Source organism: Natrix helvetica (genome assembly GCF_964273705.1).
Source record: "Natrix helvetica genome assembly, chromosome: 6".
NCBI classification, from domain to species: domain Eukaryota; kingdom Metazoa; phylum Chordata; class Lepidosauria; order Squamata; family Natricidae; genus Natrix; species Natrix helvetica.
Genome location: NC_138553.1, coordinates 64,236,833 through 64,256,408, shown reverse-complemented (window position 1 = coordinate 64,256,408; position 19,576 = coordinate 64,236,833). Strand labels below are relative to the sequence as shown.

The 19,576-nt window shown below is 41.1% G+C and overlaps 1 protein-coding gene across 13 annotated transcripts in view; it reads left to right on the top strand.

Annotated features, from left to right (window-relative positions):
- CADPS2 (calcium dependent secretion activator 2) overlaps positions 1–19,576 on the top strand; it is a 364,417-nt gene that overhangs the window by 143,530 nt on the left and 201,311 nt on the right. For all 13 annotated transcript variants that reach the window (XM_081957016.1, XM_081957023.1, XM_081957020.1 and 10 more), the window contains exon 7: positions 4,149–4,260. In XM_081957016.1, the coding sequence (XP_081813142.1) occupies positions 4,149–4,260 (112 nt within the window). The remainder of the gene's footprint in view (positions 1–4,148; positions 4,261–19,576) is intronic.

The window sequence follows — 19,576 nt, the reverse complement described above, 5'->3', positions numbered from 1 at the left end:
CTGTATAATGGGTATTAGACCCCAAGGTATAACAACTACTACACTTATCTGATGAGCCTCAGTACAATAAAAGTGGCCACATAATGTCTCCTATTGATCGGTGTAGCTAAAAACACCTCAAGGAATATACTGCACAAAGACATTTTTCCGTGAAGCAGAAGAAATAGAAACTGGCCTTAATAATCCTTATGGTAAATAGAAGCGAAGAGAATATCTGTTTCCAATTTAACTCTGCATCATGCTATAAACATTTGCATCATAGAATTTGACTATTTAACAAAATGGATTCAAGAAAAGTGGATGATGTAAGGGCTTATTTCAAAACAGCAATGTTTTGGTGATAAGAGTCACAAAAATAACCTAGCTTCATTAAGTTGGATGCCAGTTCAGTTTATGCATCTATCTATTATATTAAGAATATGTAGATTTGCTATGTTTGTGTTTGTATATCCTCCCTCCTGTCAGAAAACCCTCCCTCCTGTCTCTTTCAGAATACCATCCTAAATAAGCTTTTTTCCTTCTCCACCAATTTTTTCTTCTCCTTGCATTCCCTGTCTTTTTTCTCAGCATCATCTCAGAACTCTATTAGAATTAAATCTGCAGTGATTGACATGTAATTGCTTCATCCTTGTGTAAGAGATGGCAGTATTTTGTCGCTCAGGCACCCAACCCTTGCAACAGAATAAATTCACATTATGATAGTTCACAGATGGTTAAATGCTTTGGGGGGGGGGGGAATCAAAACTAGTAATCTGAAACACACATAAATGCTTTCTGGAACAGTTGCAGACAAGCTTGATACATAAGAAAACAATGCATATGCTAATGTAAAATAGACTTAATTCTGTGTCATGGAGACCAGTCTACTTAAAGAAGAAATTTGCTATTTAGATGACTCTTCCATGAGTCAAATTTTATGAAGTTGATACCATTTGTTAATTACTATCTTTAAGGGGGGTTGCAAATTATGGAAAACATAATTATGGCCAAAGTATTTACATACAAAATACGTACATAGAAGCTTGTCTTTTCTTAAAGTAATTTGTTTTCAATGTTAGTTATAGCAGTTGTTACTTATTTAGTATAAGTAGTTAAGAAACCAGACTATAAAACAAGAGGCTGTGAGTTCTATCCCAGCTTAGGCATTATGCCTAACCTTGGGGTCAGTCACTGTCTCTGAGCTCTTGAAAGGAAGCAAGAGCAAACCATTTATGAAACCTTGTCAAGATAACTGTTGTCCAGGCATCAACACTGACATGAAGGGACAACAACAATTTGTATCGCATTCTCCTTATCCCCCCCCCCCATTTTCCTAAAGTATACAGTAGACAGCCATGAAGTTCTACCGCAATAGAAAACTTTAACTATACATGTGTTGTACCCAAAATGGGTTTTAGCCTAGCATCAAAGCCAATAAAAACCATCAGATACGAGGAATGGCTTTTCCAGCTTCTTTTATTGGAGTACTCCAGAAAAAGAGTCTCAGCAGCTAAAGGAACTAAGATCTAGAAAAATGCACATGCACAAATTTATATAGTTATGGTTAAGGAAGTTAACACCCTAAGAATCATACATTAGTTCCTTGACACCTTTCTTTTGATTAGATTCTTCTACTTTACCCTTCTTCATACATTGCATGTTTATTGTTAATAAACTTTCTTATCAAAAGAGGTGTGTCTTTTACTACCAGTATTATAATAAGCTAGAGGTTATAAAGTTTATATATCTACGTACCTTAGCTAGCATCCTTCTAGTGTATCCTTCTTACTTGTAACTTTCTTGTTGCTAGGCAGTAGTGTCCCACCATTGTTACGCTCATCACAGCTGCAACTTTCTGTGTCAGCAATTCCTTTAACAAACTTTCCTAATTCCAACCCTAGTCCTTCATTTCCCACCTTTGAGTCTTTTTAAAGCTTTGACTGAAAGGAATCATCCAATAACTTAGTCTTTGGGATCAAATCCTTACAACAACTAATTATGGTGGATAAACATTGCCAGTAAGCACAACAAATAAACCGTGTTATAATTAACACAAGAATCATAAAAATATTTTGGGCCATGCAAAATTGGGTAGCCAGCTGGTAAGTCAATTCCACCAGTCATCTTCCTCTTTGACAGAACTTTCATATTCTAACCATTCTTGCCTTGCATACTCTGATAAAGTGGAGTTTCTCTATAAAAAGGGGGAACGAGGAAAATGGCTTACATTTATTTTTATAGTTATGCCAACAAAGAAATTCAGGGCAGAAGTTGATTGGTTTAGAAACAGTCATCTGTCCAGTTTTATCACGAGAATTGAAGTATCCAATAATATGTGACCATAGCCATAGAAAAGAACAAAGAAACATTTGCAAAGGAAAAGCGGGTTTGTGTAACATACATTCTCAGCACTTCCCAAGGTTGGCTTGACTATTATTATTTTTTGTTCATGGAGGCTTGAGAATAGCTTAAAACGAAACTGTTATCTAAAATGTCTTGAATGCTCTCCTGGCTTCTGAAAGAGATACTTCTTCTTTATAGTTGAGGTTTATGGGAAATTATTAGCTGTACAATTAAAAAAGCAAATTTAAAATACAAGAAAATCCAAGTTAGCGAGTGCAACAGTACTATTCAAACCAGTTTTGAGTATTACAAAGTCCATCCTCCGTGGTCCTCACATATGAGCCATGGTGGTGCAGTGATTAGAATGCAGACTACTTCTGCTATTACAGTTTGGCAGTTCGATTCTCTCCTACTCAAGTTTCTCTCAGCCTTCCACCCTTCCAAGGTCGGTAAAATGAGGACCCAGATTGTTAGGGGCAATATGCTGACTCTGTAAGCCTCTTAGAGAGGGCTGTAAAGCACTGTGAAATGGTATATAAGTCTAAGTGCTATTGTTATTGCTGTTAAGTTGCAGTTCTATATTACTAGAATGTAGGAATAAAGTGCAGGATAATATCAGCGACATCTTTCAGATGACGACTGTTTTGGCAATACAGGAATTATTTGGTTTCTTTTTTTCTTCTGTTCAATCATGTCCAATTCTTGGAGAGTGCCTGGACACGTCCCCGCAGTTTTTCTTGGCAAGGTTTTTGAAAAGTGGTTACATATTCATTTATTTTTTATTAAAACTATAAAGCTAAACAGACTAAAACATTAAAAACGAAAAAAGACACTGGCGCCGAATCAAACTTCTAATGTGCAGTCATCTATCCTCAGTCCTTGAGGAAAAAGCCAGGTCTTCAAAGCTTTACAGAAGGCCAGGAGAATGGAGGTCTGCTGACCTTCAGGGGGCAGAAGATGCCACAGAAAAGAAAAAGCTTCTAGCTCCCAGCAGATGGCAATTGTTTTACGGAAGACTCTCCTTTGTTTTCCGAGACAAGGAAAACAGGAAAGTCACTACCAGTGACTGTGACTGGGCTCTATCAAAACAAGTCTTTAAAAAGAAAACTATTTTCAGGCTGTAACTGCTGAAATGCTATTAATGAAAATCTATTTTCAGGTTGTAGCTGTAGCTGAATGAGAGAATGCTGTTACGTGGCTTCGCAGTGTCCCAAAAGGGCGGGAAAGCATGCCCCATTCCTGTGATTTTTTTAGAGGCCATGCAATGACTGGGCCCTGCCCTCACCGGGCTTGTGCAGCCTCAGAAAATCATATGATAATGACTGCTCGATTTTCAGAGGCCTTAGAGGGCTTGCATGTCAGCAGCAATGGCATGGTGTGTGGTCACCTTTGGCATGTGTGTCATGGGTTCATCGACACCGCATTAGGCGCAACTCACAACATTGTACTAGACAGCTGCAGAATATTTGAAAAAAAAACATCTTTAACACGATTGGTGTTCATATCTTTAGTATACTCTAATGGGAAAAACATTCAAATTTATCCCAAAGAATTTACACAAATCTATCCACTTTTTGTTGTATACTCGGTGTATAATCAATCTTTCATCATGCCATCTGCCACATTGAATGGTTTTTAATTGCAAAGCTAATGTCTGAAAAATCCTTAAGCCTCTGCCACTCTCAAAACGTAATGTTTAGATGTAGATTTCTACTCAATACATCTGTAGGGAGGTGAAAATCCTGCATTTGTTTATTGAAACCCAGAGTGCCACTTACCCTTAATGGGCTTGGATTATGAATGTCACAATTTTGTTGTTGTTACAGATGGGGAACCCAAGGGGATTTTACCACAACCCATCCTCGGCCTGTCGTCAAAGTGAAACTTTTTACAGAAAGCACAGGGGTCCTGGCACTTGAAGATAAAGAGCTAGGAAGGGTGAGTGTTAACAGCTCTTTTCCTAGTATGAAATACTCAGAGGGTAACTGCTAGAAGCTTCTTTGTGAATCCCATAAATATGTATCAGTTTCAGACTTGCAGTGAAAATTTGTAGATAACAAATTATTAATGAACTATATCCAGAATGTATGGAGAATGGCAAGATGTTTGTTCTATGCAATTCCTAAATGTAAAATAGAATTTGTCAGTAATTCATATTTACTTTATTTCTGAAAGGGTGAACCTGGTACTTTCTGTGTAAAAAATAATGTTATACCTATTAAAAATAGATACTAGATATACTGGTTTTGAACTGTGCGTTATGCTTTAAGCTTTCTTTTTTTTGCTAGTGAAGATCTCAAAAAAGAAATAAGCTAGCTAGCCTTCTCCAGATATGTCAGAATAGTAACTCTCAGAATTTCCAGCCAAAATGATACTTTCTGAAAATTTGGGAGTTGTACTACCCAAACATCGGGAGAAGAAGTTGGGAAAGGTGAATCAAGATTATACCTTTGGTTGTAACAAATTCCAGTTATTATGTGCTCAGTATTTGTTCAGCAATATATTGGTGAGGGGAAGACAATAAAATAGGATGCATTGGGTTTTTTTTTTGACACTTCCAAAATGCCACTGCATCAGGTACAGATTATTCTTGTTTAATGACCACAATTGGGACTAGCAACTTGGTCATGAAGTGAAAGGGTTGCTAAATGAAATCCTGACTGTGCTTAGGATCTTAATTCAGATCCTTTGCTTTACAGACCTGTAAACAGTCACTAAATGAGTGAGCTGCTAAATGAGGACTAGTTATATTTGAATTTTAATCAAGTCTCCACTTGGAGTATCTGGGTACTTTACAGCTCATTTGAGATAAAACAGTAATTTTAAAAACATGATGTATGAAATTAATAGAATAAAATCCAGGTATTCCTTGCTTACCAACCATTCAAAGTTGCAATAGTGATGAAAATAACTTCCTGGTGCATTTACAATCATTTGAGACCTTTCAAGAGAGAAAGGGATTTGCTCTTTTATGTGTCGAAAGCAATGTGATCATACACTGGTAGTAGGTAAGGGTCAGGCAAAGAAAAGACTGTCTACAGAAGGCAACTCGACTTTCTGGTTTTTGTTTGAAGATGTTTTGCTTCTCATTCAAGAAGCTTCTTCATTTCTGACTGGATGGTGGGAAAGGGAAGGATTTATACTCCCTGCAGACATACTCATTTGCATTATTTTAGCAAGTTGTTAAAACCACCTGGAGATTTATCTGTGTCGTCAGGGTCATCTGAGAAAGGGCTGTTCAATTTTGACAACGATGGCCTCAACAGAGGGTGTGGAGGGATACGACAGCATCTATCTCCCGTCTACCATACAGTCCTTTCATCAATTCCAAAAATCTCCACACCCGTTTGCATCACTCCGGTGACCCTGATGACACAGATAAAACCTCCATGTGGCCTTAATGACTTGCTAAAATAATGCAAATGACCATGTGTCTGCAAGGAGTATAAATCCTTCCATTTCCCACCATCCATCAGAGCTGAAGAAGCTTCTTCGATGAGAAGTGAAACATCTTCAAAGAAAAACCAGAAAGTCCAATTGCCTCTTGAAAAAAGCACCTTTCGGACAACCATGACCTGGATGACTGAGAATCTCCTTAATATTACCTTCAGAAATTGCTTGCTTTTTCTCCCTTCACCCCTCACCACCACAGAGTGGAAAGAAAAGAAGAGATTTCAATTGAGTACTATAAGGTGTTTGTGTCGCACACCCACGGCTCCCAGTCCTAGACTGTGGTGTAGTCGCATTGCTTTCAATGTGAACAAGACAGTAAGCAAGCACTTGGGCATTCCAAAGGCCAGAGGAATGGTTAGAAGACAAGCACAAACTGAAAGTGTGTAACTACCGTAAGTAGTATTGTCTCTTTCTAGCTGGAAAGCACACTGGTCATTGATTTCCCAATTAAGGACCGCTTCGCTTAGCAGCAGTTGCCAATTTCAAAGAGGGTCATTAAACGAGAATTCCTTGGAGCCAGAAGATTAAAGTATTGACATTAAGTTATGATCCTTTGCAAATCATGCTTATTAAAAGAAAATTGAATAAAGCAAGTAACAATGTTCATGGGAAAGCCTCCAACACTTGATTCCAGCATTGAGGTGCATCATTATACAGAAGTAGACAATTCAGTGTGTAAAGAAGGTGCACATAATGGAACACTTAAATCATACTTGGTTTGAAGGCAAATTCTTTGTGTGAGGCATTGTCAGTCTTAGCAAGCAACATAGCCTGAATCAGATGTGGTGCTTGTTATCAGCTTGACTGGCTTTAAAAAAAAGGTTTTGATCGATTCATGAAAGCCATGTGGATCAATAACTATTAGCCTTGATGGTAGTGTGACTGCCTCTGAAAACCATTTGCTGGGAGGCTACTGGGAGACTTCCTTGCACAGTTAGTTGGTCACTGTGAGAACAAGCTGCTGGATAAGATGGGCCTGAGGTCTGATCCAGCAGGGCACTGCTTATGTTCCATTTGTTCCTTACTGTGTAATATCTGCTGTTCCCAAAGCAAAAGAAGATTATTTAAAAGAGACACAACTATTACTGACCCTTCGGTTTCTTGAAGCAGTACAGGAAAAAAAGAATCAGGATAACTGTTTAGGAGATGTCTTATACAGATTAAGCTACACTATTGCTGGAATAATATGGGCTTTTTTTAATACTGAGAAATAAGAGCCAGTCTTGATTTTTTTTATAGGCTGGAATTTTTTCTTGATTTCAATTGTATGCTAGATTGCACGAGAAAGTATAATAGGTTTATTGTATTCCTGAAATCTTTGCAAAAGTGATTATACAGTAGATTTAAAATAACAACAACCCTGTCCAGAAGGTAGGAATTATTAATATTATCCATATATTCAAAACTAGTAGTGATGCTACATTTCTATTGGGAATAACATACTATTCTATGAACCAAGAGGACATCGTCTAGATTAATTTTTGCCTAAGTGTTTCATTGAAATGAATAAATACATCTTTTGTGCTAGTACACTGGGAAGGACTTCCAAATCCCTAGGAACTTGTGGATTTGGAGCAGTAAAAGTGGTAGACATTCTTCTGCTTGTGTTAACTGACTTGTTACAGGTAGTCCTCAACTTGTGACTGTAATGGAGCCTTCCTATTATGATCATAAATCATGATAGTTGCAACTGTCAGTTGTGACTGACCCAATTTTAGGACCTTTTTTGCAGTGGTTGTTAAGGAACTGCCACAATCATAAAAGGACTGTCAAGCACCAGAAAAATCAGGAGACTCAAGCAGTTCAAATGAGTATATAGATTTATTGCAAGCTTAAGCTCTCTACAAGAATCTGAACTACTAATGGTCAAAGCAATTTGGTGGTAAATGAGCAATGGTGAAATATACTGACTATATATACTGACAGTGGTGTAACGGTAGTTACAGTATGTGACCCACCTCTGACTATATAACTTCACTATTCAGAACTTCAGTTCAGACAAGCCAATCTGCTTTAAACAGAAGTGCCAAGGCCAAATTCTGCATGCAACAATACTCCTCCACTTTGCTATATTAAATTACACCCTATTATCTAGCTTGTACACCAAATGTGTGGTGTTAATTTAAATATTTCTTAATGTTTCAAAGACTAACTCTTTTACATCTGTTCCAAAGATTATTAATTCTTACATATAGAGAACCATTTGCTTTTAAAGCTGTCTGATATTACATTCTAGTCAAAAGTATTCTAATCATTTTCTTAACTAAGAAAGCAAACTTAAAAATATTACTGTACTGTAGATGTCTAGTACATTTGCTTCTCATGCAAAACCATGTGTTGTGGATGTAACCTCAAGCCAGAGATCCACAATACTCTGGGATGTTTGCCAGATGGTCTCAGATGTTCAGTTACATCCATGAGGGAGAAATGCTCTTTGTCACATACATACAGAGATTTACTCCAGTCTCTCCTATTCTGGAGATAAAGCATTTGGTCCTTTGAAAATAAAAAAGGCAGTATTGGAGGAGAAACCAAAGGAGCAGTTATGAATGAGGGCTGGAAAAAAGCCTAAGATTGTTTCATTTGGCCTCTTATTAAAACCTAGATTTGCCAGGAATCTACAGAACATCCAGGTAATAGAAAGATAGAACGTCTATTTTCCAGAGAATTGTAGTTTCAAAGATATATCGTATGTAATAAATTTACATAGGAATCTGAACTAGGATTAATATCTTTTCCTATGCTATGTAAGTGTTCCTTTCTGGGTAGTTTTCTGTATAAACTGGGAAACTGTCAACTGTAATCACATCTTGCATTCCAGTCTTCAGTTTGAGCAGGAAAATGTTTTGTTTATAATATTTTGGTGGGCTACTTACCTCAGAAAAAGAATTTATTTGTAGCAAAACCCCATCGTGTGGTATGCCTGGACTATTGCATTCTCTTTTATGATTTTAAGCTTCATATTTTCTAAGGAAAGTTCTATTTTTTTTTTATACTGGGTAAGATTGCTCTCTTCTCCAAGGACAGGATGGAATGGCTAAAACCGCCCCCATGTATGACCAGGAAGATACATCACTATAATTGTTTTCATGTTTTAATTTCTAACCTATAAATTTCCCAAAAAGTAGAACAGGCAATTTTGTCAAATTCTGAGAATAGAGGATACCAAAAATGTTAGTGGGGAAAGATTATCAGATCGATTACAGTGGTGGGATTCATCCAGTTCACACCACTTCGGTAGAACTGGTTAACTTTCTGAGCAGTTTGGTGAACTGGTTGTTGGAAGAAATCATTAGGGTTGGGGTTAGGGTCAGGGAACCGGTTGTTAAATTATTTGAATCCCACCACTGATCGGTTGCTTCCCAGAAAATAAGTGGTTACAGCAGCAACTACCAAGTTGCTATCCTAAATTGTAGCCAATGTGGGGAGATCGGGGAAGTTTCTGGGAAAGAAGTTTTGAGACCCCCAGTCTTTTATTGTTTGGATTCAGATGTTTCCACTATACTCTACACACGTTACATGCATGCATGCATATATGCACATCATGTATGTGTGAGTGGAAGAAGCTCAAATGAAATCTTATTAGCATTTCTTATTATACCATGAGACCAAGTGTATGCTTTTGGTTCCACAAAGCAAGGCATCAGGTACTTGGCAAGAGAATGTGAGATGCTTACACTCTTTAATCAGATTTATTAAAAGGGATTAGATTGGAGTTATTTGACAGCTGGATACTTACACTGTAACACCCAATACTATGTTCTCTAGGGAGGGGACTTCTTAATTCTCTTGCTAATGGCCACTGGGTGGTCAGGAGAAATTGCTATTTTCACAGTTATAGAGGAACTTGCATGATGTGCCAAGTTAGTAATATTTTGTAAATTATTACCCACTTTCTTTGGGGATCCAAGAGGCACATTGCACGTGGATTTTTAATTTCTTAAGGCAGCTTCAAAAAAAAAATAAGCATAAACCTGGCTTGGTTAACTGAACAATTTGTTTTAAACAATCCTAAACAAGCATCATGTCAGATTTATTGTGGGATCTTCCTGTTTCTTTTTTCATTAAGTTAATGCTTTTCCCATCTATTAAGATACATACATGATTGTATCTCTAAGGTATGTGTATTCCTCATATACAGTATCATTAAAAATCATTATGAAGCACCAATTTTTTGTACCCCTCTCTTTTCTTCCTTTATTTTTTCCTGTTTCCTTGCATATTATATACTTTTCAAAAAGGGAGGGAAGGAAGGGGGGAGAGAGAGAGAAAGAAAGGAAAGAAAGAAAGAAGGTTAGTTACCAAATGCTCACATATTTTCTATACATATATATATTCATATTCATGAAATAATGTCATTTTTTTTAACTTTTGGTGAACATTACATGATTACATTATCATACCCTTGTGGTTTTCTTGGCTATAGGAAAGTAGTTTGCCATTATCTTCCTACTTGGTAGGGTTGCTGGTAGTTGGGGGTTTTTTTCATTCCAATTTCTTTATACTTTCCCATCCAAGAGGGTATAACCAGGTTTGCCCCCAGTTAGTTTTTATGGGGTTCAAACAAGGTCATGTAGATGGTGCCACCTGCTGCAACTGAGTACTTCTTACACAATGAAAAAAGAAAATGGAATGAAAAAGTGAACAGATATGAGAGTGAATATTTCCCTTCCTTTTCAAGTGAATATAGTGGTTTTCCATTCATTAGCAGGAGTTCAGAGGAATATATTAACAATCCACAGTTAGAGATGGAAAATGTTACCCTCTCATCAACAACCTTTTATTTAAAAAGCCCCTGGTGAAGGTCAGGGCTCAGTCCACACCCCTTTGGAGTACGGAATCATCTTTTTGCCTCTGTGCAAGTCAGCAGATAAAATCAGTTCATTTATTTCCATAGGGAAAATGAAAAGTAGGTATCCAGAAGGAATCTCAGCATGTTATAAAGTCTGGTCAAAGTTTGTAAGTGCCTCTTTTTTAAAAAGCAGTGCAGAAAAGGTGAGCATAGAAGTAGAAAATAAAAGAAAGAAATTGGCTAAATTGCTTCAAGGCATGTAAACATCTGCGTCAAAGGATGTTTTCTTACTTTCCTTTTTGTTATTGTTGAGCCAGTCAGAAGAGCAGATAAATGGAGAAATCTACATGGTTATTATTTCTGTCTACTCGGTTGTTTTTCATCAATACATCTGAATTTTACAACTTCATGATGCAGCTGGTTCTCTGTATAGGAGAAGGGAATCGCCCAGGCTAAGCAACATTGTCTTTATTTCCCCCTTGGTGTGGTATCAATTTAGGATTCATTCTTGTGATCCTTATTACAAGTAGACACTCAGACAGCTGTCAGAGGCTGTGGAGATATCCGTTGTATTATGTTGAGTGTCAAGTGAATAACTGCTGGTCAGACATTATCTGTGTATAACCTTCCTGATTCTTAGGGAGCAGGTTCATTCTCATAGGGCCAAAATAGGTGAACAAAATTAGCTAGGAAAGCATAGAGGTTGGCAACAAAAGTCAAGGATAAGATGGCAGCATGTGACTTCAGCCTGGAACATCAGCTTACGATAGAGGGATATTCACATTTTTTAGTCGTTTACACATAGAACTATTGCTTGCTCCTGGAGAGGAAAGCTATGGCAAATCTAGACAGCATACTAAAAAGCAGAGACATCACTCTGCCAACAAAAGTGCATATAGCCAAGGGTATGGTTTTCCCAGTTGCAATGTATGGCTGTGAAAGTTGGACCATAAGGAAGGCTGACCGCCAAAGAATGGAGACCTTTGAACTATGATGCTGGAGAAGACTCCTGCGTTCGACTGCAAGGCGATCAAACCAGTCAGCCCTAGAGGAGATCAACCCTGACTTCTCTTTAGAAGGCCAGATCCTGAAGATGAAACTCAAATACTTTGGGCACCTAATGAGAAGGAAGGACTCACTGGAGAAAAGCCTCATGCTGGGAAAAGAAGAAAGGGACGACAGGGAATGAGGTGGCTGGATGGAGTCACCGAAGCAGTCGGTGTGAGCTTAAATGGACTCCGGAGGATGGTAAAGGACAGGAAGACAGGAAGAGGAAAGCTGTCCATGGGGTCACAATGGATCGGACACGACTTTGTGACTAACAACAACACAGAGAGATATGGGTGTGCCATCTACACAATGAATTTTCTGCTTAGTATGAAGGTGGCTGGCACTGTCTACATAGTTATGTAGATAGTGCTGGGAAAAGCTGTTCTTTGGCTGTGGCTCATTTTCATCATCAGTAACTGATGCTTTTCCACGCACAGAATCAATTACGTTTAGCTGAAAAGTCTCAATGAATGATGAAGAAAATATTATTGGGAAAAGGGGTTTGTGAGGTATTAGTATTGTATATCTGTTGGGACAAGCCTATTCTGCACAAAGAAGGGTGGTTGCTCTTGAACCAATAGCGTGCATAACATAACATCAAAAAGATGATAAGCAGTTTTTAAATGGATACTGCAAAGAAAGCCAGCAGAATGCAACAAATATCCAGCATATAAGAATCACTCATAGCAGAGGGTGACATTTTTGGTAAGGAAAATGATAAGAGAATGGTAGATCTAGGAAATGAATATAGTCAGTCAAGAGAGCTACAGAGTGCCAATGGTAAAGGAAAATCCAAGGGTAATATTATGTAAGTTTGTCAAATGAAAGAAGATCTAAATAAAATGGGAGAGTTGGAGTGCTTGATGTTAGAATGCAAATAACAAATAAAATATATGGTAGAATGCAGGTAAGAAATGAGATACATAGTTATTTCTTATACAAGCTCTTTAGATAAGGGTATATTGAGGATAAAATTGTCCTGTAACGTGAGAGTGGCATAGAGTAGCATAACAGAGTATTTATTTATATGGAGCAAATTCTTTCAATGAGACAATGTGTTTGCCTATATACTCCCCCAAAAGACAGTTAGTACTAGTGACATTTAGTCCAAAGAAACTAAAGTTAACATTAAAAAATGGCAAATAAAGTTAGATATCTGAAAAAGCTGCAATGACAATGATGGGCAGTTTCAATTGCTTTCATATAAAAGGAGAAATGCCAATGTGGTGTAATGGTTAAAGATACAGGTTAGAAACTGGGCGACTGAGCTACAGTCGCAAAAGTCAGCCTGGTGGCATTGAGACAATTACTGTCTCCCAGCTGTAGAAAGAAAGCAATGACAAGTGGCTTCTGAAGACATTGCTAAGAAAACTGCAGGGACTTGTCCAGGCAGGTGACTAGAAATCAACACCAATTCAAAGGCACAAAAAAAAAAACCAACAACCCACAACAGTGACATTAATGTCATCTTTTCTGACAGAGGCTGATCAGAAATAATTGCAGATGGCTTGATGAAAATGTCAAACTCTATGTAGCTGCTGCAAAACCAGAACATTCTATGCTTGCAAACATTTGTAGGGGAAATGAAAATAGAACTGCTGATATAATAACACGCTTATACAAATCTCGGATGAAAGCCATACTTGGAGTATTATACATAGGTCTGGTCATAATTCCTTTAGAAAGATATTATAGAAGTGGGAAAAGGTTTTGAAACAGAACGACCAACATAATTATGAGGGTGAACTAGCCTCCTATGAGGAAAGATTGTAGCTCCAGCTTGAAAGCAAAGGAGCCTTGACAAAGGTACATATAATCATTTATGGCATAAACAGCAAAGATGTAAAAATGTTTTTCGTTCACTCACAATGTAAAACTGGTCAGGAAGGAAGGGAGTTTCAGAATTGATGAAATAAATATGGGGTTTCATAGCACATAGCTCAACTGTGGAAGGCGACCAATTTAGATTGTTTAAAAGTGGACAGGGATGCTTGTTTATTACTTCCTGAATCATAGACAGTATAATTACTCTGAAGCAATGCTGAAAGAGGTTGTGGTTCACTGTAGTATTCTTCCGATGACGTCAGGCTTACCCTGCCTGACTCCCGGCAACAGCCAAGCCGCGTCTGATTGGCTAAGACGCGGCTTGGCTAAACGCGGGCCGTTTCCTTCCCCTGATTGGTTGCCCTGCTTGACAGCTCCATATAAATAGCTGTCAAGCAGGGAAAGTTCCGTTTCTTCCTGTATTAACTGTGAAGACCTGTTGCGATTAAACTTGTTAAAGTTACCTCAGCCGTGTCAGCCTCTTGCTTGCCCACATCTAACAGTTCACCAGTCCAACTAGCCATTTGTGACCCAGAATACTGCACTTCATGTGCCTTTGGCCTGATCCAGCAGGATTGTGTTTATGTTTTTACTTGTCTTTATTAAGTATCAGATAATAACTGACAGACAACCAGTAACAGTAACTGATTTATTCAACTTAGTAACTGAACTGAACTGAAAGCCGGTTGACAGCTATTTATATTCTCCAGCTGTCAAGCCGGTAGCCAATAGGGGCTTGATGCTCGTGCCGCCCTGGAACCTGTTTAAAACGACCAATCCTGGGCGCGCGTGGACAGGCCTCCTCTAGCGCCACCTGCTGGTGGACGCTCCGAGAATACAACACTCCTTCCCCCTTGTCCGCGCATGCGTAATCCTGGAACCTGGTTGGCCTTCTGCGCACGCGCTGCGATCTTCTTAGCTGTGGAGTGACTGCCGCCGTAGAGGGAGGATCGCTTCGAGGCAGTGTCCATGAAGGGCCAAACCGTGGAACTCCTCCCAACTCACCAGGTAGATAGCTTGCCGGTATCGGATCATTGATTTGGCCGCCGGAGCTAGTTGTTCGCTCAGATCTGGGCTGATGGGCGGCGTCAACAGGTCTTTGTGAACTTGGAATAACATTTGGAACATTTGAGTTGTTTGACGCTGCACCGGTGTCTCTTCGCCTCAACTGATCTATGTGCCTCCTCCACACTCTTCCATCTCCAAGGAGGACCCTATAGGAACAGGGCCCCGTTAGCTCCGATACAACACCAGGCACCCATTTAGGATCCCCTGCAAAGTTTTTAGCGAACACTCTTTCCCCTACCATGAAAACCCTAGGGGGGGGAGAGGATGGGTAGGAAGAGGTAGCGTAAAAGGGATGTAATCTGTCTAACGTCGTACGTAGTTTCCTTCCCATTAACAACTCGGAAGGGGCTTTGCCAGTTATTGGGCAAGGGGTGGTATGCTGGCATCTTAAGAATGTGGCTACTCGTTGCTGCATTGGCAAATGAGCCATGCGTGCCAGTGATTCCTTGGCCGTGCGCACCGCGCGCTCTGCCATTCCATTAGCCGCCGGGTGGAAGGGAGCCACGGGAGCGTGGCGAATGCCTTGGCGTTGGAGAAATGTCTGAAATTCTTGTGAAGTAAATTGGGGCCCGTTATCCGACACTATGATGTCAGGTAACCCATGTGTTGTGAATAAGTTGTCTAAGATTTTTATAGTGGCTGCAGACGTAGTGGAATGCATAGGGAACATTTCTACCCATTTTGACCATGCGTCAATTACCAAGAAGAAGGTGGTTCCCTCTATTGGTCCTAAAAAATCCACGTGGAGTCTGCTCCACGGCGATCTGGGTTGTTCCCATTCTCTGGATGGGGCTGCTGGTGGTGCGGGGCGGACCTGCTGGCATTGGGGGCATTCCTGTACCCACGCTGCAATGTCCGCATCCATGGAGGGCCACCATATGTAACTGCGCCCCAGGCATTTCATACGGACAATGCCAGGGTGGCCCTCATGGAGACGAGATAGCAGTGCCTGGCGCAATTTGCTTGGGATTACTATTCTGTGTCCCCAGAGGAGGCAGCCTTGGAGAGATGACAGTTCCGTTCGGCGGCGATAGAATGGCAGTAGTGGCTGGTCTATATCAGAATTAGGCCATCCACTGCGGACGAAATGAATTATTTTTGAGATGATGGGGTCTGCTTTGGAATGTATTGCTATGTCTGATGCAGACAGTGGAAGTTGCAATTCATCTAAAAGGCAGATTGTTTCTGTAGGAGCTGGGTCCAATACCGGAATCGGTAAAGGGCAGCGGCTCAAAGCATCTGCATTACCCATTGTTATGCCTGGCTTATGGATCAGCGTGTAGTTATAGGCTGATAAGAATTCCGCCCAACGGGACATGCGGGGAGATAAAATTTCTGGAGTGGGGCGGTCGCCAGCTAAAATGCCTAGAAGTGGTTTGTGGTCCGTTAGGAGGGTAAATGGCCGCCCATACAGGTAATGGTGGAAACGTTTTACTCCCGCAACGGCGGCCAGCGCCTCCTTGTCCAGCTGGCTATAATTACGCTCAGGCTTGGACAAGGTGCGGGAGTAGAACGCTATGGGGGCCTCTGAGCCGTCAGGATACACATGGCTCAGCACTGCGCCAACTCCAAATGGAGAGGCGTCGCAAGCTAGCTGCAGGGGCCACTTCTCGTCGTATTGCGCTAGCACTGGTGGAGCTGTCAAAGCCTTTTTGACAGCCGCGAGCGCCTGCGCCTCGCGGCTGGTCCAGAGCCATGGTGCTGAAGTGTCTAAAAGTCGGTGGAGGGGCTCTGCTAACGACGCTTTGTGTGGAATGAACGACGAATAAAAATTGAGGAGGCCTAGGAAAGCCTGCAACTCAACCTTATTGGTTGGGGTTGGTGCGGAAAGGATTGCCTCCACTTTTTTTGGTGATGGGTGGATTCCATCTTTATTTATTAGGAATCCCAGGAATTCTACGGCAGGGACTCCCAATTTACACTTTGATGCCTTAAGATGGAGGCCTGCAGCCCGGAATTTTTGGAGGACCGCACGTAGGGATTTTATTAACGTGGGGGCGTCTTTGGCTGCGATGAGCACATCATCGAAATAGGGTGTGACCCCAGGAATGCCATGGAGCAACCGCTCCATCAATCCCTGGAATATTCCTGGGGCCACACTGACGCCGAATTGCAGCCTACGACATTTAAAAGCCCCGCGGTGGGTGACTATTGTCTGTGCCAGTGCTGTGGCTTCATCAACAGGTAGCTGTTGATAGGCCTGGGCTAGATCCAATTTTGCGAATATCTTACCTCGTCCTAATGTGTGTAGCACGTGCTGGACTACCGGTACTGGGTGGGGATGTGCTTGGAGGGCTTTATTAATTGTTGTTTTAAAATCTGCGCATATTCTTACAGAACCGTCAGATTTTAGGGGAACAACAATTGGAGTTTCCCAAGGGGAAAAATCAACTGGTTGTAGAACTCCTTGTTCCAGGAGTTTGTCAATTTCCGCGTCTACTTTCGCCTTTAAGGCGAATGGTAGACGTCTGGCCTTAAGCCTGATGGGAGCTATTGAAGGGTCGAGGTTTAAAGATATTGGGGAGCCCTTGTAGCAGCCTAATGATGGTGAAAAAACATCTTTGAATTCCGCAATTAGTGAGGTGAAATTGTTAGTAGGTAAGGAAGAGTATTGCGTTGCATGGATGCCAGTTATTGACAAACCCAGAGCACTGAACCAATCGAGCCCCAATAAAGAGGCCAGGGGATCCTGTACCACTAATAATGGTAGGTGGCCTGTGAAGGAGCCATAAGTAACTAGTAGCTTAGCGCAGCCTAGGAGCTTGATGGAGTTTCCCTGGTAGTCTTTCAGGCGGCAGTTTGCAGGGCTGAGTTGCTTTACTTTGTAGTGGGGTAGAATAGATGATAATGTTTGCCAAGAAATAATTGAGCGAGCTGAGCCTGTATCTAGCTCCATAGAGCAAGGCCGGCCTTCGAGGAAGATAGTCAGGTGCATCTTACCGCGACCTCCTGCAGATGCGGATGCTGAGTCGACAACCCATTCGGGGTTGTATTCTTGGATGTCTCCCAGAGATAGAGAATTTAGGCGGCGATTTGGTGGGGCAGGTGCAGAAAAACGGTAGGCAGCATTTTGATTTTGTGGCCGGTTGTCAGGAGCGGATGAGCGGCATATTGCTGCTAAGTGTCCTTTTTTTCCGCATTTCCGGCAAATAGCTGCCCTAAATCGGCAGGTTGAGCGTGCGTGCTTGCCGCCGCAGCTCATGCAGGCGCGACTGTCTCTAAAATTTAATGATTGCAGACGATCTATTGCTAAGTCAATTTCTGATTGTATAGAGGAGGCTAGTTGTTGATGATTTACTTGAGGCGATGGAAACTGTTGTCCCGTTGGCAACGGCTGTGGCAACCGTCTACGGTCAGGGGTTGACTGTTCGGCCATCTCCGCTGCGCGAGCCTCATCAACGGCAATTTTCAAAGTGAGGTCTGACCGGGATAGAATTCGGCGATGTAATTTAACGTCTTTCAGACCATAAATAAATTGTTCCAACAGGGCTTCGTCCAAATCAGCAAATTCACAAGGAATAGCAGCCGCACGGAGTGCAGCCACGTAGTGGCTTATGGATTGCCCCTCTCCTTGAATGCAGTGGCGAAAATCTTGTCGCCTTGCAAAACGTGAAGGTGCCGGTTCATAATGTGTTTTTAATTTTGCCATTAATGTTTCCCAAGGCACCGTGTGTACAGGGGTGGGAGCTGAGAGAGCTCTTGCAGTTGCGAACATCTCTGGTCCACAGTAGTTTAAAAATATGCCTCTTTTCCTCTCCAGGGAAAGACTTGTTAAGTCGTGTGCCAGGAGGAAACATTCAAACCTTTCCACAAACGCCTCCCAGGTTTCTGCCTCCACACGAAATGGGGCGAACATCGATGAAGTCGTCATTGTAACTTGTTTTGCTGGGTTGGATCCGCCCGTCCTCGTCGCCAGTATTAAGTATCAGATAATAACTGACAGACAACCAGTAACAGCAACTGATTTATTCAACTTAGTAACTGAACTGAACTGAAAGCCGGTTGACAGCTATTTATATTCTCCAGCTGTCAAGCCGGTAGCCAATAGGGGCTTGATGCTCGTGCCGCCCTGGAACCTGTTTAAAACGACCAATCCTGGGCGCGCGTGGACAGGCCTCCTCTAGCGCCACCTGCTGGTGGACGCTCCGAGAATACAACAGTCTTGGGTTTATCAGATATGAATCCTGGGTGTCAGGTGCCAGTGAAGGAGTATAAGGGGAAAAGGACAAATTTCTGTGCAAAATATATCCTTGAAGTCATCTTCTTCCTTCTGTATATGCAACATGGGTTGGTTGTACCCAGCAGTCTCCAAGCCTCCCACCTCCCCAATATATTGGTTTACTCATTTTTAATTGCTTTAAGCTAATCATATACTAAAGTAAAGTAATAGCTGCAAGCATAATCTTTACTTTCAAGAACAATTTTGTACCTCATAGTTTACACCAAAGGTACTATTAGAAAATAAAATGAGAGTCACTGTTGTATAGGGAAAGGTACCTATATGGCCGGAGCAAAAAAAAAGCAAAAATAAACTAAAATGAAATTTCTTGGGAAACTAGAGGAGAAGGTGTGGACAAATATATGAAGTTATCTTCTGGTAAATCACTGATTTCTCACTGCCCATGTTCACATATGTTTAAACTACTGTATGTTCAGATATCAGAAACATTAGTTATAGTGCTCTGAAGGAGGGATCTTCTTGGATTTGTAGTTCCTTCTGAAGCAGCGGGAGAAGCCATAGCTAGTGAAGGAGGTTTGCCCATTCACATTATAATCTATCATAATTGGGCTTTCTTTCCTTGTTCTTCCTTCCATCCATCCACCCAATGCTCCAGCTGGAGGTTTTTAATAAGAGATTGGACAACCATTTGTCTAAAATGGTTTAGGGCAGTGTTGGCAAACCTTTTCGGCACCACACCAAGTGCCGAAACAGCACGAGGGAGTGCCAGAAACTAGAAGAGCAGCCCCCCGGCACATACACATGGGAGCACTGGAAACCAGAAGAGCAGCTGAGCTTCCAGTTTCCAGCATGGACATGTGCGCCAGTCACCTGGTCTTCTGGTTTCC